The 19854-nt window shown below is 37.5% G+C and overlaps 2 protein-coding genes across 5 annotated transcripts in view; one reads left to right on the forward strand and one right to left on the reverse strand.

Moving 5' to 3' along the window:
* LOC131800479 (anion exchange protein 3-like) overlaps window positions 1-19854 on the forward strand; it is a 139067-nt gene that overhangs the window by 13965 nt on the left and 105248 nt on the right. The gene's annotated exons all lie outside the window — the stretch shown is intronic.
* On the reverse strand, window positions 8802-16699 carry LOC131805940 (uncharacterized). Of its 2 annotated transcripts, none has more exons than XM_059129738.1 (2): window positions 9574-16698; window positions 8802-9504 (listed from the first exon to the last, which is right to left on the reverse strand). In XM_059129738.1, exons 1-2 carry the CDS (start codon window positions 16405-16407, stop codon window positions 9232-9234), a joined length of 7107 nt encoding a protein of 2368 aa, XP_058985721.1. In that variant the 5' UTR covers window positions 16408-16698; the 3' UTR covers window positions 8802-9231. The 2 variants fall into 2 exon arrangements, with proteins under 2 accessions (XP_058985721.1, XP_058985722.1); XM_059129739.1 differs by having other exon boundaries at window positions 9287-9504; window positions 9579-16699.

A 19854-nucleotide genomic window follows, 5' to 3' on the forward strand; every position in this document is an offset into this window, starting at 1 on the left:
AGAGTTGCTTCGCTAGGCCGAAAGTTGTGAACTGCTGAATTTGGCTTCCTCCGATGGAAAAACATTCGATGTCCAGCAGTTTGTAAAGAGACAAAATGATCGTGTTTACCTGCCAAAGAGGTAGCTGAAAATGTGCACCTTCGGTTGCCCACCAGAACTCAAGCGCCGATCATGGCGATGCTGTGGGCCGCCATAACAGCCGATGGTCTCTCTCCGCTCGTTTTAATCGACCGTGACATCAGAATAAATGCCAAATATTATCCCGAAAATATTCTGTATCAAAGCATTGGGTACGCAAACATTTTGGCCGCAGACCTTGGACATTCCAACAAGACTCAGCACCATCGCATTCAGCACGCGCCACCCAAGAATGGTTACAAAATGAGGTTCCTCGCTTCATTTCCAGCGCACAATGGCCACCAAAATCTCCGGATACCAATTCGTTGGACTATTGTGTCTGGAGTATTTTGGAAAGCAAGGTTAGTACTAAAAAATACCAAAGTGTCGATCACCTCAAGCAAGCGCTGCTCCGGGCATGGGCCAAAATACTCGCTTCATTTCCAGCGCACAATGGCCACCAAAATCTCCGGATACCAATTCGTTGGACTATTGTGTCTGGAGTATTTTGGAAAGCAAGGTTAGTACTAAAAAATACCAAAGTGTCGATCATCTCAAGCAAGCGCTGCTCCGGGCATGGGCCAAAATACTGCAGAGCAACATTCGGACAGCGTGTGACGGTTTCATTGGCCGTTTGAAGGTCATAATTCGTGTCAAAGGTGACCAATTCGAACAAATCTAAACTTATTCTAAAATTTGATGCTATTTCCAATATTTTTATACCCTACACCACAGGTTGGTCAGGGTATTACGTCTTTGTGCAGTTGTTTGTAACAGGCAAAAGGAAACGATATAGACCCATAGTTCCTTTTGATGATCTGTATAGAATCACATTCTGAGTAAATTTTTTGCATGTCCGTTCGTCCATCTGTCCATGTATTTGTACTTTGTTTACAGGTCGCATTTATTGTCCGATTTAGATGACATTTGCACAAATCATTTGTTTGACCCAGGGATGAACCCTATTAAAATTGGTCGAAATTTAGATATAACTCCCATATGTATCTTCGTCCGATTTTCTTTTTATTCTACTACCCATGTAGTATGGAATTAGGCCTGAAAATCATCATGCCAAATTTGATCGAAATCGGTTCAGATATAGCTATAGCTCCCATATTTATTCTTCATCCAATTTGTTATTTCTGTCCTTCACAGACGAAGTATGCACTCTGTAATAACGATATTTGGAAAAATATATGAAATACAGCTCAGAAATACCTTTACCAAATTTTATCGAGATCGGTTCAGATTTGGATATAGCTGCACTATATATATCATAATGTCGGCTGCGCCCGACTTTAAGACTTTCTTTACTGGTTTGCTTTCATTCAATAAAATTAAAAAAAAAATAATAATAACAAGTTAAAAAGCAGAAAGTTCGGCCGGGCCGAACTTTTAATACCCTCCACCATTTGCAACGAATTTGGAAATTTTCAAAAAATAAAATCCTTAAAAAATTCTGTTAAAACTTTAAAAATACCGAATATAGCCGTTATTTTGGGGTCTATACGATGTGGACATACATAGGCATTGTTTGTCATAAGCCATTACCATATTCAAATTCGAAACTTGAAATAAACGGTGAATAATGTAGCTAAAATCATCAAAATACCGAATATAGGGAGGTACCGTTATATGGGGGCTATACGAAGACCTGGACCCGCACAGACAATTTTCTGTCACAGAATGTAGTTCCCATAACGAACTTCAAATACCAATTTTAAAACAATTCCGGTGAATAATGTCGCTAAGATCATCAAAATACCGAAAATAGGGAGGTACCATTATATGGGGGCTATATGAAGACGTGGACCTGCACAGACAATTTTCTGTCTTAGGGTGAAGTATCCATTTTGAACTTCAAATACCAAATTTGAAACAATTCCCGTGAATAATGTCGCTAAAATCATCAATATACCGAATATCGGGAGGTACCGTTATATGGGGGCTATATGAAAACGTGGACCTACATGGCCCATTTATGAACTTAACCTGCTTACTGGAAAAATAAACATGTGTGCAAAATTTTAGCCACCTATCTCAATTCATTCGAAAGATAGCGTGATTACAACAGACAGACAGACAGACAGACGGGCATCGCTAAATCGACTTCGAATTTTACGCTGATCAAGAATATATATACTTTGTTGGGTCTGATATGAGTATTTCGAGGAGTTACAAACGGAATGACAATGTTAATATACCCTCCATAGTATGGTGGAGGGTATAAAAATTATGGCGTTTGACTTTGTTGCAGTTTTTTTTTATTTCACCTTGTAGGTCTACGTTTTCGTATAGCGCACATAATATCGGACCTAAATCCGATAAATAGTTTCTTCTGATTCCCAATTAAAACATAATACATATTCAGAAGGTCATAATACACGTTCATAGTTGGTATGATCTACTTCACATGATTTCCCAATATAATCGTTTATTTCTTAAGTTTAGGTCTACTAAATATGCCCAGTGGTGTAGGGTATCATATAGTCGGTCCAGCCCGACTTTTCCCATTTTTACTGGTCGCTTTTACATTGGCTAAACAATAACTAATCTATTTGAGTACTTTGTAATTTATTGAACGGTTATCCGATTGAGTTGCTCATTTGAACGCATACCGTAAGCATCACTTCACATGAAATCATTTGATTTAGATTTCGATGTTCTCTTATTGCTGGAAATTTCTGCTAAACCACAAATAACCCTAATAATATCCAAAATGACATTATTTTAGTTGCCAATCCATTTGCTATGGCATTCAAATCGTAATCACAAATCACTTTCTTGACCACAGTGAATGAAGGCTTAGCGTCATATGGTCTCGCCAGTTCTGTGAAGAATTCTTGACATTGAAAACCATTGTTGCGTTTAGCCATCATTTGCCATAACCCGAAAGTAGTTTACAATACCTGCCATGATTTCTTGTGAAACACAAATACCTGTGTGGTATGGAGCAACAAGTTCTTTGTGCGCAGCTTCTTGCTGTCCATATTGATGGAATGACGTTATTGATTCTGTATTCTCAATTCGCTCGTTCGCTCACACACATATAGGTGGCAATACAATTCCAAAGATACGAGTTAGAAAGTATCAGTCGGGTTGTCGGCGGATAATACATATGAGGGAGGATGGGTTCCAGACGATGGGGGCCAACCCTGCTGCACCCCACCTAAATGTTATTCAATTAGGAGTTTGGAATATATCGTCTACAATCCTCACTTCATATGAGAGATATTTTTTATTATAAGGGGTATTATAAGTCCGATTTTGCCAAAAAGTTTGTTACATTTGGAAATATTGCTACTAAATCCACAATGTAGGCTCATTAAGAAAAATACCGTATTTGGCCATTTCTGGAGGAATCCTTTGAACGGGATAATTCCATTGCTCAATATGCTTTCAAGGACAATTCTGGTTCGGAGAATTTCTCCAGAAATGGCCAAATACCTCGGAATCTGTCCAATCATCCAACACTTTTTATGGTTAGCATTTTATGATGCCAATAGATAGTAATCTTCATAAGCTTTCCATTGATATGCATATTGCACCCGAAGAGGTGTCCTAGAAGGTATACTGGCCTTTTTTAAGGATTCCTCCAGAAATGGCCAAATACCCCGGAATCTGTTCGATTGACTCACAGTTTTGCCAATGATAAGCGCGGCTCAGCAAAATTTAAATTTGTATCAAATTTAGTACACATAAGTACAAACGTCCATTACAACCCACATCATACAATCCAATAGAAATCTTGTTTTCCAAATTTCTGAATTCCGGCCCTAACGGTTCACCCAAATCGAAATTGTACCAAATTTAGTACTTAGTACTCATAAATACGAAATTCCAAAACGTCTTACTTACCTCAATCCTACACTCCCACAGTAAACCAAATTCCAAATTTTAGGATTCTACCCATATATAAATAGTGTATTACCATGTAGTACACATAAGTACAAATTTCCAAAACTTCTTGCATATCCCAATCCTACACTCCGCCATTACTGTCTATTTCAAATTTTCGGATTCCAGCACCATACGTTCCTGAATTGCTTCGCAAGTCCTCCCCCACAAAAGGGTGGGTCGACATCTATCATCTTCAGGCAAGATCATGTGTTGCAAGCAATATTGGGATGTGTGAAATTTGAAGAGAATCGGCAGCTTACTTCGCATTTTATAAGCGTTTTAGTTATTCAAAATGTTGATCTTTTGTGGGGAAGAAGGATTGTACGGTATTAACCTAATCCGAACTCGATCTAAATTTAACAATACTATTACAATGTACCAAGTTTGGGCCAAATCGGATACTCCCTTTGATAGTTATCAGCCAGCCAGACAGAAGAACAGGCACCTCCAGATATCCGGAAACGGTTTTGTTCCAAAAATCGTTATTTATGATATATAGCCTCTGGTTGGGGGTATAAAAAAAGTAAAAAAAAGCTTAGTACTGTCGGGCCGAACTTTTAATACCCTTCACCATTTCGAAGGAACTTTCCAAATGTGAAAAAATCATTTAAAAAGTCACTATAATTTTTAAGTTGGCACCTCTTACGAACTCCAAACACCGACTTTGGAGAACTAGGTGAGGAAGTAACTATAAGGTACCCTTATATGGGGGTTATACGAAGACCACCCATTGCCAACACCAAGTTTCGAATGTTAAGTAATTCTGCTGAAAAGTGTTCCTAAGACCATCAAAATACCTAATATTGGGAGGTACCGTTGCACAGTGGTCGCTGCCATTGGCCAAAATTCAAGAAATGAAGATCAGATATTGATTGTCAAATGTGTACACATGAACTCTTAAGAGGTTAATCTTTTTAGAAAACATAATAATCTTGGCTTCATCCTAACGGGACACTTCGAAAATAGCATCAAAAAAGAGAAAATGTAGTTGGTTGCCTTTTTCAGTGGGATCAGTGAAAAAGTGGAGTAAAAATAGATCTGTATTACAGAATTAAATACATTTTAAAATGACAATTCTTGGCGTAATTATTGAAAAGCAAGGTATTGGCTTATTTTTAGTGCAGTAATTTGTGTGTTTAGTAGTTTTGTATAATATAGACGGTGTGAGTGTTCTGTGTTGCCTTTAAGATTAATTTTGAAAATAAAATTGGATTTCAGTTAAAGTTTTAATTGTTTTCCCCCCTGAATCCTCCAATGTGATTCTTTTCACGCCATTAGTAATGGTCCTAAGAATCTGGACGTGCTATTTTAACTTTCAGATTTTGTCAGATTTGTATGTTATGCCCAATATACTGAAGTGACTTCGCTCCAATTTTGTCAGTTCTATGGTGCTAGTGACATAGATTATCGATAAGGATATAATTGAGGGCTGTTCAATAATGTTGCCTGCATTGTCTTCTGGGCATAATATTAATGTCGAAAAACTTAAGGCCTTTGCACTGGAAACGGCTAAAGAGTTAACAAATAGATATCCATGGCACTATCTTCCACCCGCAGCTCATAAAATTTTAATACATGCACCCGACATTATAAATTTGTCATTGTATCGATTGGAGAATTATAGGAGGTGGCCGTGGAGTCTAGAAACAAAGATATAAAAAAGTTTCGACTAAATCATACCCGAAAAAAATTCTCGTGTTTCATCAAACACAGATCTTATTAACTGTCTTCTTCTGAGCTCTGACCCTTTTATAACGGGACAGCGAACGTTACCAACCAATAAAAAATCTATATTATTAAAATCTGCATTTGATTTACTTGAATAAAACTGAAATTTATAAATATCCTTTGATTTAATTTTATATTGAATTATTTATTTTGTTTACAAAAAATGTCTATTTTGTTTACAAAAAAATAATCAAATTTGAAATTGATTTGTATAAAAAATACTTCTATTTTTGGAGGTACCTTTACAGGGGGACTCTACCTGAAGGCGGGCCGTTCCAAATTATTTTCAGTAAGACTATGTTTTAGCTCTTTAGAACGTAAAATGTCAAATAACAGAACAATGTAGTGTAGAAATGTGACAAAAATTGGGCAAATAACCCTTATTCGGGAGGTACGTTGTAAGGGGACCATGCCAAAACATGCATCGATCATATCCATTTTGTCACATGTTTTATTTTTATCCCATCAAGGTACCATAACCAAAGAATCATATTGATATCTGCACTGAAAGTATTTTTGGCCGCTGTTCCCATACGACCTCGACCACTGTGCGTTGTATGGTGGCTGTACAAAAAACATGGTCCATTGCAACCGATTAATTTCCAGCGAAGGCGATGCCTATTACGAACTCCAAATACCTAGTCTAAGATAATTATTATGAAATAGTAAAAAACAGCCGGGCGGAACTTTGAATACTCTCCACCATTTGCAACGAATTTTGAAATATTCAAAAAAAAAAAAAAAAAACTTAAAAATTCTGTTAAAATCTTAAAATTACCGAATATAGCTCTTATATTGTGGTCTGTACGAAGACATGGACTTGCATAGGCAACTTTTGTCATAAGCCATCCAAATATTCAAATACGAAACTTAATGTAGCTGAAATCATCAAAATATCGAATATAGGGAGGTATCGTTATATCGCGGCTATACGAAAACCAGGACCTGCATAGACAATTTTTCAGGGTGAAGTAGCTATTAAGAACTTCAAATACGAAATTTCAAACAATTTTGGTGAATATTGTCCCTAGAATCGTCAAAATACCGAAGTACTGATATATGGGGCCTATACAAAGACCTGGACGTCCATTACGAATTCTAAATACGAATTTTGAAATAACTCCGGTGAATAATGTCCCTAAAATCATCAAAGTATCGATATCGAATATCGAGTTTGTGGGCTGTACGATATCGTGGACCAATATAGACATTTCTCTTCCAGGGAATAAAGTGCTTAGAAAGAACTTCTAGTATGGATTGTTAGACAATTCCTTTGAAAAATGTAGCCAAAATCATTAAAATATCGAATATTGGAAGATACCTTTATATGGGGCATGTACGATATCGTGGACCGATATAGCCCATCTTCGAACTTCACCTGCCTGCAGACAAAAGACTGATCTGTGGTCCTATACTTATTCATTTTAAGTATAGCCTGATTAAAACAGACGGACGAACAGGGCTAAATCGTCTTAGAATTTTACGATGATCAAGAGGATATATACATTGTTATGTCTAAAATTATTATTTCGATTAGTTACAAACGGAATGATGAACTTAGTATGGTAGAGGGTATAAAAATATAGCTAACATCCTCAAAAAGCAGAATATTACGAGATACCGTTATATGGACACTATACTAAGATATGGACCTGTATAGGCGATTTTCTGTCAGGTATTGCCCAGTACGAACTCCAAATATCAAATTTTATTTACCTAAACTTGGATCTAAATGGGCAGTAAGGACAGCAAGGATATTTTCTTCATACTTGGGACCCAAACTACCGCTTTACAGTAAATTTGATTCAAAACAATCACAAATACATCCAAAACACCTTAAATCTGACGGTAGCGTTAAATGTGTGCTATACCAAAACGTGAATGTATATGGCGTATTTTCAACCCCAAAAACTCTACGGACCTAAAATATATCTGAATAAAATTTTATCAACCTCATTCTTTTCTGATTTCCACAGAGGGACGGGCATGGCTTAATCGACATATAAGATTATGCTGACCAAGAATATATAGATAGATATAGCTGGATATACTATGGTCTGAAATTGTTTTTTCGAAGTGTTACAAATGGAGCGATAAACTTATGGTGGAGTTTGGGAAAATATTTCAATGTCACTTTTTGAGAATCGAAATAAATTAAACGTCTTTATCAAACAAATTTGTTGTAAATATGTTCATGTTTTCTTAAATCACGCCTACATAAGCCCCTCCACATTTATGTATTTCAATAATATTTCCTTAATTGGTTTTGATTTCACTATGGTATTTACTTAACAAAACTAGAGATACAAAACACAATGCCTGATTTGTTCCGGTCCAAGAAGTTGCAGACATTTTACAAACTTTTAAGAAGGACATTTGCAGTGGTTAGCTGCTCATAACATTTAAATGGCTGTCTCTTAAAGACAATGTCGTGTTATAGGCTTAATTTTTTTTTTTTTTGCTCACATTCACTCACACACGCACACTCAGCATTACAGTTTTATTTATTTTTTTTTTATTTATTTGCGCAGTTCAGTTTCGATGACAATAACAATTCGATGAAGGTTGCCAGCCTCAAATTGATTCTGATTGTTTGTTCAATATTTTTGCACAGTTCGTTTGAATTGTAGATTGCAGACCACCACAGAATCTGTCGTATCGGAAAACAAAAATACAAATTTTCATTTAAATGCAGCAGTAGCAGTGGCAGCAACAGCAACAATAGACGTTGTTAAGTGATGGCGGCCACAATTTGTTTTAATAAATACAAATAAAAGAGCAACAACATATACAACAGTCCGGTGGAAATAGATACAGAATACCAGATTGTGGTTACATGGAACAAAAACTTCCGTTTTATTAAAATCAGAGTTTTTTTCGACACAATTTATTTTCACTTTGTTATAGTAAATTAATTTGTCGATTTATTATTCAAAAAAAAAATTGCCATTTTTTCTATTGCATTTTGGAGAGTCTCTTTTTTAAACAAATTGAATAAATTGTTATTACGAATCCCATGTAATAGGAGTGTTAGCGGGAGAATCAAATTCTAGAACTTGTTTGTTCGTTTGTCAGTTTAATTCTAATTTTATTGAACAAAATGTATTACTTAAGTGCTAGTACACAACAGAAATCTTAGGGGGGTTTAATCTTATGCATCTACTTAAGGCTACAAACACTTGACATTTCTAATTCTATGCATAGGCCTAATGCAACACACAATTGCTGTGATCTATATTTACTCCCCAGCTGAGCGCATGTTTATGGGAGAATATTCTTTATTATCAATGCGTCTCCAGCAGCATGAAGTGTTATCATCCCTTATGCTCTTATCTTTCATGCACACACATTTACAAGTACTCTAGAATGTTGGGTTAAAATTACATAAACATTTTATAGCCTAAATCACTTAACGATCTAATTTATTGCAGCAGTCTTTCATGTTCATAGTTTTATGAACATTTTCCCGGGCGGCAAATAATTTATTTAGACATCCTGGCCTCGGGGAAATTGAATTTCGGTTATGCGTTTTAATTTTTTCTGTCTTCTTATAAATAAAATAATTAGAATTATTATTACTATAATTACTAAAATAAAAGCTACGTGTGATGAGATGTGATGGAACTTCAAGCCTCGCAATTCCACATTTTCTTTCTTTAACTTGTCCACGAATTTCTTTAGCTCGTCAATTTCTTGATGATGATTGATAAGTATATTTCCAAGGGGTTTGATTGATTCTTTTTCGTCCGGACTTACATCCTTCAAAAGAAACGAATGGAATTCTGTGTTTATCTCGTTATGAACTCTATGCACAGCTACCAACGTTACTTTACCGATCCTCGCTGTACAGTCTGCATCCAGCGTGAGAATTCCTTGCTTTGGAAGTTCCATAATCGTCTGTTGTTTGTGAGAGCATTGCAAATGAGCTGTTGTACTTGAAAAGGTTTTAAAAAGCCAATTGCCATTTCGTTTCAATGGCATCCAATAAGGCATTCGTTCCACTTCGTCATAGGCGCAGTTTAGTTTTATGTGCGGTCTCAGAGGAGATAATTCACAATTATTTGTAGTTGCATCTCTCCATGGAAAATTCTCTTCGCACATTATCTCCTTACCCAACGTCTCTTTGCACTCATTCAGCATAGGCTGTGTTAAGAAATGAAAAGAATCCAGCTCAAAATTATATACAATGTACGGGGAATTCACCCGGGCTATCAATATCGTATTTCCTTCTTCAAATGGTATCGGAATTACTTTGTAAAACTGGGATGACTGCCGATTGAACAGCGGTATTTTTATATTAATTACCAGTTGGGACCCCACAAACGATCCGTGGCACGTCATCAAATGTAAGATCTCTTTTAATTCCATTCCTGTACGCTTTCCTGGCAGTACATATTTTTCAGGCAGAGCATCTCGTATTTTTACTATCTCTGCTTGTAATTGTTTGGGTGTTATCAGGACGGGATGAAACTTACCGCTGTTTACATCAATTAATGCATCAACAACTTCTTTTTGGACTTCGTCACATTCTTCCAAAAGCTCATGAATTTGTTTTGCTATTATAAAGAATCGTATGGATTCTCTATACACGAAGTAATTCTCATTCATTGTAGCACTTATGTTCTCAATTTTGCCTTTGATATCCGAAAAGTGCGAATTCACTTCCTCTGTGGTTTTCCTTAAAAGATTTACTGTAGCGTCGACTACAGATGTCTGTTGTTTTGCTAACTTCTTCAAATCCTTTTGGTTGGCTAATAGATTTTTCATATTGCTCTCCATAGCTACTCGATCGTCATCGTCCATTATCCCAAATGCCCAGTGTTGAAACGAACCTACAAATTTCAACGGAGCTCCTCTTTTTTGACGATTGTCTTCTCTGAGGAATAATCGATTGTTGGTCTTTATCTTATTAATCTTGAGTTCCATATTGTTAATCGTGGACCAACACTGCTCCTCAAAAGTTTGAAGTCGTGGGCATAAGCTTTTTGATGTTTTCAGCAATTCGGAAGCCAGGTCTAATGTTTCTAAATATGGTTTCAGCTCAAAGTACACAACCATATTCCATGATGAGGAAACCATGTGAATTTGAGACATGGGATCCAAATATACCGCAGCCGAACTATTCAGTTCATGTACAGATGATCCCTTGGTAGATATTAGTAAAAATAAGTTCAGCATCATTGCCCACGTTATTGGTTGTTTCCTTATTTTTCGCTCACATCTTGTCATATTAGTATGTGTAATTTCCGCCTGTTTTTCCTGTCTGGGCAATTCTTCAGATTCCTCGTCCATATGCTCCAATGGACATAATTTGTTAATTGGCCTCTTTATCACGCCGTCTTGTGTTTTAACTGTCACAATCCTTACAACTCCGTCCTTCCCTGGATGGACTTCTACCACCTTGGCCAGTGGCCATCGCGCCGCGTGCGTTTCTTCGTTTTTCAATATCACCACATTGCCTATTTCCACATTATTATTTTGTTTCTTCCATTTCATTCGGTTTTGTAATGTGGTTAGATACTCCTCTTTCCATCTGCTCCAAAAATGACTTTTAATTCGTTGTAGCAGTTTCCATCTATTAAGACATCCTAAGTTACCTTCATCGATAGTCGCCGGTGATTCTAACATCGGACGGCCAATTAAGAAATGTCCAGGTGTTAAAGTGTCAATATATTCTGTACCGCTTCCAAGTTCATGTAGCGGCCTCGAATTTAATACTGCTTCAATCTGAGATAGCACCGTACTCAACTCCTCGTAAGTCAATTTCGTATCACCAATTATTCTTTTTAGGTGATATTTCATGGACTTCACTGCTGCTTCCCAAATTCCTCCAACGTGAGGAGCTGCCGGCGGAATGAAATGCCAACTTATTTTTTCATTTTCCAAAATGGGAGCTAACTTCGTGTTGTTTTTAACGGCATCCAAAAAGTCTCTGTCAAGCTGCCTTGCTGCCCCTACGAAGTTCGTTCCGTTGTCTGAATATAAGTCGGTTGATTTTCCTCTTCTCGCGAAAAATCGCCTTAGCGCCGCCAGAAATGCTTCCGTTGTAAGTTCGCTGACAGCTTCCAAATGAACCGCCTTAGTTACCATGCATACGAACACCGCTACGTAACCCTTCATAGCCTTCACTCCTCTTGTTTTGGAGCACCGTATTTGTAGCGGACCCGCATAATCAATGCCACAGTGTTGAAAGGGTTGATTTATACTGACACGGTAAGCTGGTAAATTTCCCATCAATTGATTTCGCACTTCACCTCTAAAGCGCGTACATCTTGGACAACACCTAATGCAAAGTTTTATCCTATTTTTAGCTCCAATAATCCAATATTTTCGTCTTAGTATATTTTCCATAAGTCGATTTCCTCCATGCATCGTTTGAATATGACAATTTCGAATGATATTTCCCGCTAATCTTGACTTTTGAATAATTATTGGATGCTTTTGGTTATAGTTCAGCTCTGACAAAGCAAGTCTTCCACCAACCCGCATTATGCCATTTCGATCCAACTGTGGATGTAGTGAAGCTATTTTACTTTGATGATCCACCGTTCCCAATGTCTTCAATTTCCTTAGTTCCACTGGCCATTCTCTTTCTTGATGTAGTTTTATTATCTCCATCTCTGCTTCTTCCAACTCTTTTGCCGTCAAATGCTCATTTACTGCTCGCTTCTTTTTTAGCCCTTTTATAAAACGCAGTAGATAAGCCATTACACGTATCTGTTTCTTAAATGACGAATACTTCATCATACTTTCATATAAGTGGTTTTCAGTCGAAAACTTTACTGTTGTTGCTACTGTTTGATTTATGTTGCTTTTTGGCCAATCTTGTTCATCTTTTTTCAGCCATTCGGGGCCTTCCCACCACAATGTATTGTTTGTCAAAGTCTCCGGTGGGACACCCCTTGAACCCATATCTGCTGGATTCTCCTTTGACTTGACGTAGCCCCATTTCGCTTCGGGTATTCTCTCCAAAATATCCATCACCCTTGTTTTTATGAACTTATCCTTGTTTTTGGAGTTGTGAATCCATGCCAAGGAAATCATGGAATCACTCCAAGCAAAAGTTGGTGTTGCTGACTTCAATACTCCTTTGATCTTCTGTAGTAGTTTAGCCAATAGATGTGTTGCACAAAGTTCCAGCTTTGGAAGCGTCTTCCTATTTTTTACTGGATTTACCTTACTTTTTGCAGCCACTATGGTCACCTGCGAATTTACCTTAAGGTATACGACTGCTGCATAAGCCTTCTCGGAAGCATCTGCAAACCCATGTAACTGTGCAGTTTTGTCTTCCAATATTCCAAACCATCTTGGAATCCTTAAATTTTCTAAAGCAGGCAGACTGTATGTAAACTGCCGCCAATCTCCACTCAATTTCTCCTCCAATGGCACATCCCATTCTATTTGTTGTATCCATAACTGCTGTATAAATAGTTTTGCTGTTACCGTGACTGGCGTCAGCCAACCTAATGGATCGAATATTTGTGCCAGTCTTGACAATGCTATTCGTTTTGTCAACTTGTCTTCTTTTTTAATTTGCATACTAAATGTAAAGCAATCGATCTGTGGATTCCATTGTAATCCCAATGTTTTCAAGCATTCATCTTCTTCTATTCTCAGCACTTCATTTTCTTCATTCAATTTCACCGCACTCAATACTTCAGGAGAGTTTGATATCCATTTTCTTAAATGAAACCCATAATCCTCCAGTTGCAGCGTTATCTTCTTCTGCACCTCCCTGCATTCTTGTTTTGTATTCGCTCCTGTTAAAAGGTCGTCCATGTAGAAATCTTCTTTGATCCTCTGAGCGATTTCTTGATTCTGGCACCTATTTCCAATTTCTATGAGCGATCTTACAGCCAGAAATGGTGCTGATGCAGTGCCATATGTTACCGTAGTAAGTTTATATTGTTGGATAGGCTCCGACGGATTACTCCTCCACAACACATGTTGGTATTCCTGGTCTTCTTTTTCAACTTTAATCTGACGAAACATTTTCTCCACATCAGCTGAGATGACAAACTTCCACGATCTCCACTTTGTTACAATGTCAAATATATCTTTTTGAAGCCTTGGTCCCACGTGAAGTATGTCATTCAGCGACTTCCCATTTGAAGTTGTCGATGAAGCATCAAATACCACTCTAACTTTTGTGGTTAGACTTGTTTCACGTACCACTGCTTGGTGCGGCATATAATACAAAGCCTTCTTACTTGGATCCACCTTTACCATTTGGCCCATGGATATGAGCTCGTTCATTGTTTTCTCGTACTCTGACTTTAATTCCGCATTATTTTCTAATCTTTTTTCCAAGTTTATAAACCTCGCCATGGCTCTTTTATATGAATCTCCCAAATCTTTTTCTTCAATTAACGGCAAACGCACGACAAATCTTCCTGAATTGTCTCGGCGTGTTGTGTCTTCATATAACTTAAGGCAGTATTCGTCTTCTTCGGTCGTTTTTTCATCTTCTATTTCCTCTATTTCCCAGAACCTCTCAATTGTTGTTGTTGCTGCCGATTTCTTTATGTTCAATCCAGGATTTACTACTACTGTTCCAGATAAAATCCAACCCAACTTCGTATTTTGTCCCACAATTTGCTCATCGTGGCGAACTCCTTCTTCCAATATTTGTGAGTAAAGATCGGCTCCAATGACTAAATCGATTCTTTCCGGGCTGTTGAAATTTGGATCTGCCAAATTTACATTTCTCCATTTATCCACGTCATATTGAAACCTTCTGTCGGGATGTGCTGATGCAAGTGCTGGAAGGACTAGTGCTTCTGCCTTAATCATTATGTTGCTCAAAAATCTGGGTCGTAGTTCCAGTGCAACTTTAGATTTTGCCACGCCAACTAGGGTCTCTCCTAGACCTTGTAACCTCACTTCTGTCTTCTTCCTTGGTAGCTGCAACAGTTGAGCCGCGTCCTCTGATATGGATGTAATTTGTGATCCTTGGTCTATCAGCGCTTTGACTGTTACAAATTCTCCATGCAGTGATTTTATACGAACTTGGGCTGTTGCTAGCAGAACATTTGTTGTTGTATTGGTGGTCATTGCTTTCGTATGTCCTCTTCGCTCTAAATGCATCACTGTGATGTGATTCATACCACACTTCTGGCATTTAATTTCATTGTAACATTTTTTATCCTTGTTGTGGCTTAAGCATCTGAGGCAGACCTGTGCTGATCTTGCCCAATTGTATCTTTCATTCGAAGATAACGCCGAAAATTTTCTGCACCATGCGATATCATGTCCGCTCATTTTACAGAACTTACATTGTTTTAATTCCGCTACCACTGCTGATTTTTCTTGGAGTTTGTACATTCCTATGTTATTGTGTTTTCTGCCTACTGAAGCTTCCAAGGCTTGAAACTGCTGCTCCAGGAAGTCCATCACATCCTCAAGTTTTTGGATGTCCTTGGATTTCTTTACATTCTGCTCATAAAGAATAAGCCCATCCTTATCCAGTTTCCGTATAATTATTCGGGCTAAAATGGGATCCGCTTGCTCTAGGGGAATATCCATTGCTTTCAACGCCTGAATACTTTCATTTACATTGTCCAGCAAATTTCTTATGCTTATTGCTGACAGGCTGTTGATGTTTTGATGGTCCAGTATTCTATCTACCAATTTAGTGAATAAAATTCTCCTGTTGCCATATCTTTTTTCCAGTAATTCCCATGCTGCTTCATAATTTGCCTCGGTCACTTGAAGATGTTGCACCAAGCGAAATGCCTCTCCTTTTAGATTTGTCTTGAGGTAGTACAGTTTTTGAACTTTTGATAATTTGGAGTTTTCATCAATCATCTTTTTAAATAAATCGTGAAATGAACTCCACTCTTCCACATGACCACTAAAGGATGGTATTTGAACTCTTTTTAGTTCTACTTCCAGTGACTCCTCTTTAAGACCATCTATCCTTCTTATCATATCCTGCATTTTGCTCTCAAACTTTTCTTCAATTTCTTCAAATTCGAGATCTACCTCTTCCATTCCATGCACCGTTGAGAGCTCGAGATGCAATTTCCTAATTTCATCCATATGCTTCTCCCACGATGACTTCATGTACTCCAAAGCATATTTTGATAGTCCAGCTAAATCGCTTTCAACGGCATCGGCGAGTTTGTTTACTTTTTTCCTGAATTGGTAGATGATTGCGCTTACTTTTATATTCGCCTGATTGCCCATTGGTGATGATTCTATATGGGTTTGTCTTTCTTCCTCATTTTCTCTTTTATTCTTCTCGAACATCAACATAAATTGTTGCATTTGTTGTTGCATCTGTTGTTGCATTTCCTCTTGGAAGGCCTTTAACTGTTGATCGAGCATTAGCCCATGCACTTCGGGCTCTGCTTCTTTTATTACCCTTTGCGGTTCTCGCTCGACCTCTTCTTCCAAACTCGCTAGGAGTTCCTTTGCTTTTCCATAGTTCAAGTTGATGAGATCCCAAACATTTTCTTTGAAATAGGGATCAGTGTTTTCGCCATGCACTCTCAGCATTTCGTGGTTCGTAGTGGCTTCCTTCATTTTGCTTTCCAGGGATCGTAGTGTGTCACCCATGGCTGCTTTCCGAACCATGCCTGCTTGCAGTTTTTCCTTAATCCCAATTACTTCTTTAAGGAGTAGGCTTTGGAGCTTATACAAGTTATGTCTCGACGCCATTTTTCCTTGTTTTGTGAAGCAAGTAAAATTTGTAGTTTTAGCTTCTTTTCTTTTAATGCCCCTGTGGCTTTTTTCAAAATTATTCTGTTTTATTTTTTTGCTTTTGTTGCCCCTATGGCTTTTTTTGATTTTTTCTTTGCCCCTATGGCTTTTTTTGTTTTTTCTTTGCCCCTATGGCTTTTTTTTTTTTTGTTTTTTATTTGCCCCTATGGCTTTTTTTTTTGTTTTGCCCCTATGGCTTTTTTTTTGTTTTTTATTTGCCCCTATGGCTTTTTTTGTTTTGCCCCTATGGCTTTTTTTTTTTTTTTTTTTTTTTTTTTTTTTTTTTTTTTTTCTTTTTTTTTTTTTTTTTTTACAAAAATATAATTCTCTTTTTTTTTTTTGAAATATATTTTTGTGGCCGCTGGTTTTTTTTTTGTCGAAGGACCAATGTTAGCGGGAGAATCAAATTCTAGAACTTGTTTGTTCGTTTGTCAGTTTAATTCTAATTTTATTGAACAAAATGTATTACTTAAGTGCTAGTACACAACAGAAATCTTAGGGGGGTTTAATCTTATGCATCTACTTAAGGCTACAAACACTTGACATTTCTAATTCTATGCATAGGCCTAATGCAACACACAATTGCTGTGATCTATATTTACTCCCCAGCTGAGCGCATGTTTATGGGAGAATATTCTTTATTATCAATGCGTCTCCAGCAGCATGAAGTGTTATCATCCCTTATGCTCTTATCTTTCATGCACACACATTTACAAGTACTCTAGAATGTTGGGTTAAAATTACATAAACATTTTATAGCCTAAATCACTTAACGATCTAATTTATTGCAGCAGTCTTTCATGTTCATAGTTTTATGAACAAGGAGGATGCTAAGGACCACACCAAAATTTTATTTTCTCACTAAAATCACAGGGTAATATTGGTGGCATTTAAGGCGTAGGTAAATTGGAAAACCCCTAAAATTAATGCTACATGATAGTTTAGTTTGGAAAGTAGTAAAGCAAAGCGGAACTTTTAAGAAAGGGAAGATAATAACACTGTGCGATAGCAAAAATACAAACTTGCTCCAATGTTCCAATTCTGGCTTGAGGAGCCCACAGACTACGAATATACCTTTGGTTTTTCTGGGGCATTTCGCAAATTGATTTTATAACAGTAAATATAGAGGAAATCCGAGTTTCTTGGGTTTTCAACTTTAAACGTGCACAACTTATATTTTTAACAACGGATTTCTATTATTTTTGTACCCCACACCATAGCACTATGGGACCGATTGCATGCTTTTGAGGCAAAAAATCACTTTTAAAGTTAGCTGTTTAATAATATATGAATCCTCCGAATCGATTTCTACTAAATTTGCCGAGGCATTTGTGCCTTTTCACTTCGGGCTTGTGTTACCCATTTGGTGCACAATTTACTTGTAATCAGATAAAGATATATATGGGCAGCTATATCGAAATCTGAACCGATCTCGATAAAAAATTGGCAAAGGTATGTGAAAAAATCCATACTATTTGGGCAGATATTACACGTTTGGTACACAATAAAAGGCAAATCGGACCAAAATGTATATGGGAGCAATATTCAAATATGAGCCGATCTCGACACAATTTTGCAAGGAAATTTCTGAGCTGGATTTGATATTTTTCCCTGAATATCGTTGTTACAGGGTGCATATTACGGCTGCAGAGGATAGCATCAAATTTCAGAATAAGTTTAAATTTGCTCGAATTGGTCACCTTTGGCACGAATTATGGCCTTCAAACGGCCAATGACACGCTGCCCGAATGTTGCTCTGCGGTATTTTGGCCCATTTCCGGCGAAACGCATGCTTGAGGTGATCGACACTTTGGTATTTTTTGTGCCAATCTTGCTTTGCAAAATACTCCAGACACAATAGTCCAACGGATTGGTATCCGGAGATTTTGGTGGCCATTATGCGCTGGAAATGATGCGTGCCCAAGGCTTTAATACACCCACCAGAATATTTTCGCGATAATAATCGGCATTTATTCTGATGCCATTGTCGATTAATACGAGCGGAGAGCCTCCATCGGCTGTTATGGCGTCCCACACCATCACCATAGCCGGCGCTTGAGTTCTGGTGGCGAAACGAAGGCACATTTTCAGCTGACCTCTTTGGCAAGTAACCACGATCATTTTGTTTTCTCATCGGAGAAAACCAAATTCGGCAGCTCACCACTTTCGGCTAAGCAAAGCAACTCTTTAGCTCGTTTGAGTCTATTTTCTTTCTGTTGCGGTGTAAGTTATAGCACTCGAATTCCATCACGAATAGCTTTTTTTCTGGAAAATTCTCACCAAAATGCTTTTGTACGCTTGTAAACAATATAATGAGCTGTCTCTGGAATAATTTTAACAGCTGTCGAGTGGCTTGGAAATGACAGCAGTCTGAAGTTGGTACCAGTTTTTTCATCTCACCCTGCATATATCGGAGCTATATCTAAATGTTGACCGATTGTCTCCGATTTTAATAGGGTTCGTCCTTTGGTCAAACTTATGATTTGTGCAAAATTTCTAGATTGGGCGGACGGAAGACGAACGGACCGACGTGCATAATGTCACGGAATGTGATTCTATGCAGATCATCAAAAGGAACTATGGGCCTATCTCGTTTTCTTTTGTCTGTTACACACAAATGCACAAAGACATAATACCCTGACCAGCTTGTGGTGTAAGGTATAAAATATACATTTTAGACCCCACAGAGTATATTACTCCTTGATCCGCATAAAATTCTATGTCGATTTAGCGATGTCCGTCCGTCTGTCTGTCCGTTTGTGGAAATCACTCTAGCTTCCGAACGAATTGAAGTGGGTTGATAAAATGTTACCCAGATGTATTTGTTCTGCAGGACTTTTGGTATTGAAAATGGCCCACTATATAGGTCCACGTTTTGATGATTTTAGCGGAATTTAAAGTTGCTAATGGGTGCTGCAAACTATAAAAGAAAATTGCCTATGCAGGTCTACGTTCTCGTGTAGCCCCCATATAACTGTATCCCCCTGTATTCGGTATTTTGATGATTTTAGCGATATTATCCACAGGAATTATCTCAAATTTCGTATTTAAATTTCGGAATTGCTACTACAATCTGTGACAGAAAATTGACTAAGCGGGTCCACATTTTCATATAACCCCCATACAACGGTACCTCCCTATATTCGGTATTTTGATGCTTTTAGCAATATTATTCACCGAAATCGTTTCAAGTTTCGTATTTGGATATTGTGATGGCCTATGACAAAATTTGACTATGCAGGTCAACGTCTTCGTACAGACCTCAATATAACGGTATCTCCCTATATTTTTATGATTTCAACAAATGGTGGAGGGTATCCAAGGTGTACTGCTTTTTTACCTGTTCCTTTATGGTATCGAAAAAAATGCAAAACTAGTAGATTCTTATAGGGTTTGGAACAGAGA

The sequence above is a fragment of the Musca domestica genome, unplaced genomic scaffold (genome assembly GCF_030504385.1).
Source record: "Musca domestica strain aabys unplaced genomic scaffold, Musca_domestica.polishedcontigs.V.1.1 66, whole genome shotgun sequence".
NCBI lineage: Eukaryota > Metazoa > Arthropoda > Insecta > Diptera > Muscidae > Musca > Musca domestica.

Bases quoted from the DNA above. Each gene is read 5' to 3' on its own strand.
- LOC131805940 (XM_059129738.1), bottom strand. From the start codon at position 16,407: ATGGCGTCGAGACATAACTTGTATAAGCTCCAAAGCCTACTCCTTAAA. The intron at 9,505-9,573 runs GTAACGTTGGTA...TTTCTTTTGAAG, and splicing joins GTACAGCGAGGATCGGTAAA to GATGTAAGTCCGGACGAAAA.